Genomic DNA, 1,570 nt, shown 5'->3' on the forward strand with positions numbered 1-1,570 from the left:
TTTCCTTCCCTATTTTGAAGATATTGGATACTACCTGCCGCATAAGAAACGAAACATGTCTTTATTTATAAATGGCCTACATTGTGTCACATCTGTCAAGATGTCATTCTTGGTTCTGTTTGGTTAACTAAATGCTTATTTATTTTATGCTTACCTGTGTCATTATATCTTCTGGTTTTATTGTTCGTCCTTTCTTTCAACAAGAAGTTAATTTTGTCTAGGGACATGGGGCTTGAGATTTTGTCCTTCATCTGTTTCCTTAGATGCACCTTGTAATATGGTTTTCATGACAGATTGTTTGATAGCTCGCTGCGTGACTTTCTGGATGTTAAACCCTGAGGGATGTAACTAACTAAGGCAGTCTGGATGCTAACCAAGAGCAGAGGTTTTCAACGCCTTGCCTGCAAGCTTTATGAGATTGTAGCTTTCTTCTATTTACAGCTCTAAAATGAATAGTTAGATAGGTGGAGTCCTTCCTGACTTTGAGTCTCAGTTCGAGAGAAAAACAAAAGAAGATTGAAACTAGTTAGCATGATCGCTTAGGCTTTTGTGTTGCATATCATGAGAGCTTTCTAATTACATAGGTGGTTATGATGGCCACCATTGGTCTTCTAACCTTTTCTTTATATTTTCAATGATGTCTACCTGGAGATGAGGCTGTCGAACTGTATGTGTTGCATCTTTCAGATACTGGATAACTGAGGGACCTGTTTAACTCCCTATTACAGGCACTGCAATTTATTAAGCAACTTGGAAATGCCCTGCATTCAGAGCTTGATAGCTGGAGATCTTCTAAGCAACCGTTACAACTGGTGTATGTCATTGGTCCACCTCATTCCGAGAAACTGGAAAACCAGGATTTTGGGCCAGAAGATATGCAGAGCTTGAGTGGTGCTGTGGATGGTTTCTCGCTGATGACCTATGATTACTCCAGTCCTCATAGCCCAGGCCCCAATGCTCCAATGAATTGGATTCGTTCAGCGTTACGGCTAGTACTTGGCACCAAGGACAACAGCCTTCTTCCACTCGAGGCTGGCAAGATTTTTCTTGGAATCAACTNCTATGATTACAGGCTTTCAGGAGGTAGAAATCATTCTATCTTTTATGTGCCTTTTCTAACATTTATCTATCTGAAGCATAAACGAACTATTTGACGTCTGGAGATTGTTTTGTTTGTAGAAGAATTCTCATTAGTTCAAGAATGCCCCTTTATAACAACAGTTCTATTTTGCTGCATTAATAGGAGGTGGAGCTATCACTGGAAATGATTATCAATCTGTCTTAAGAAAGTACAAGCCTCTGGTACAGTGGGAGGAGATCAGTGCCGAACATTTCATCTTGTACACTGATAACAATCAAAACAAGCACGCAGTCTTTTATCCATCGCTGAAATCAATCTCCACACGTCTTGAGGCAGCTCGATCGTTGGGAACCGGCATCTCAATATGGGAAATCGGGCAAGGTTTGGACTACTTTTTTGATCTTCTGTAATACGTCTCAAATTTGCAGCGTTTCTGTACCTGCTTCTGGGAGACCACCACAAAGTTTTGTTCACTTTTCCACCCTTTTT

The 1,570-nt window shown here is 40.5% G+C and overlaps 1 protein-coding gene across 1 annotated transcript in view; it reads left to right on the forward strand.

The window, feature by feature from the left end:
• The window catches only part of LOC111474694 (chitinase domain-containing protein 1-like), a 3,695-nt gene extending 2,131 nt beyond the window's left edge, over window positions 1–1,564 (forward strand). The window contains exons 6-7 of the mRNA XM_023119618.1: window positions 699–1,083; window positions 1,244–1,564. Coding sequence (XP_022975386.1) covers window positions 699–1,083; window positions 1,244–1,491 — 633 coding nt within the window. The 3' untranslated portion in view covers window positions 1,492–1,564. The remainder of the gene's footprint in view (window positions 1–698; window positions 1,084–1,243) is intronic.
• The last annotated feature ends 6 nt before the right edge of the window (window positions 1,565–1,570 follow it).

Source organism: Cucurbita maxima, unplaced genomic scaffold, assembly GCF_002738345.1.
Source record: "Cucurbita maxima cultivar Rimu unplaced genomic scaffold, Cmax_1.0 Cma_Scf00527, whole genome shotgun sequence".
NCBI lineage: Eukaryota > Viridiplantae > Streptophyta > Magnoliopsida > Cucurbitales > Cucurbitaceae > Cucurbita > Cucurbita maxima.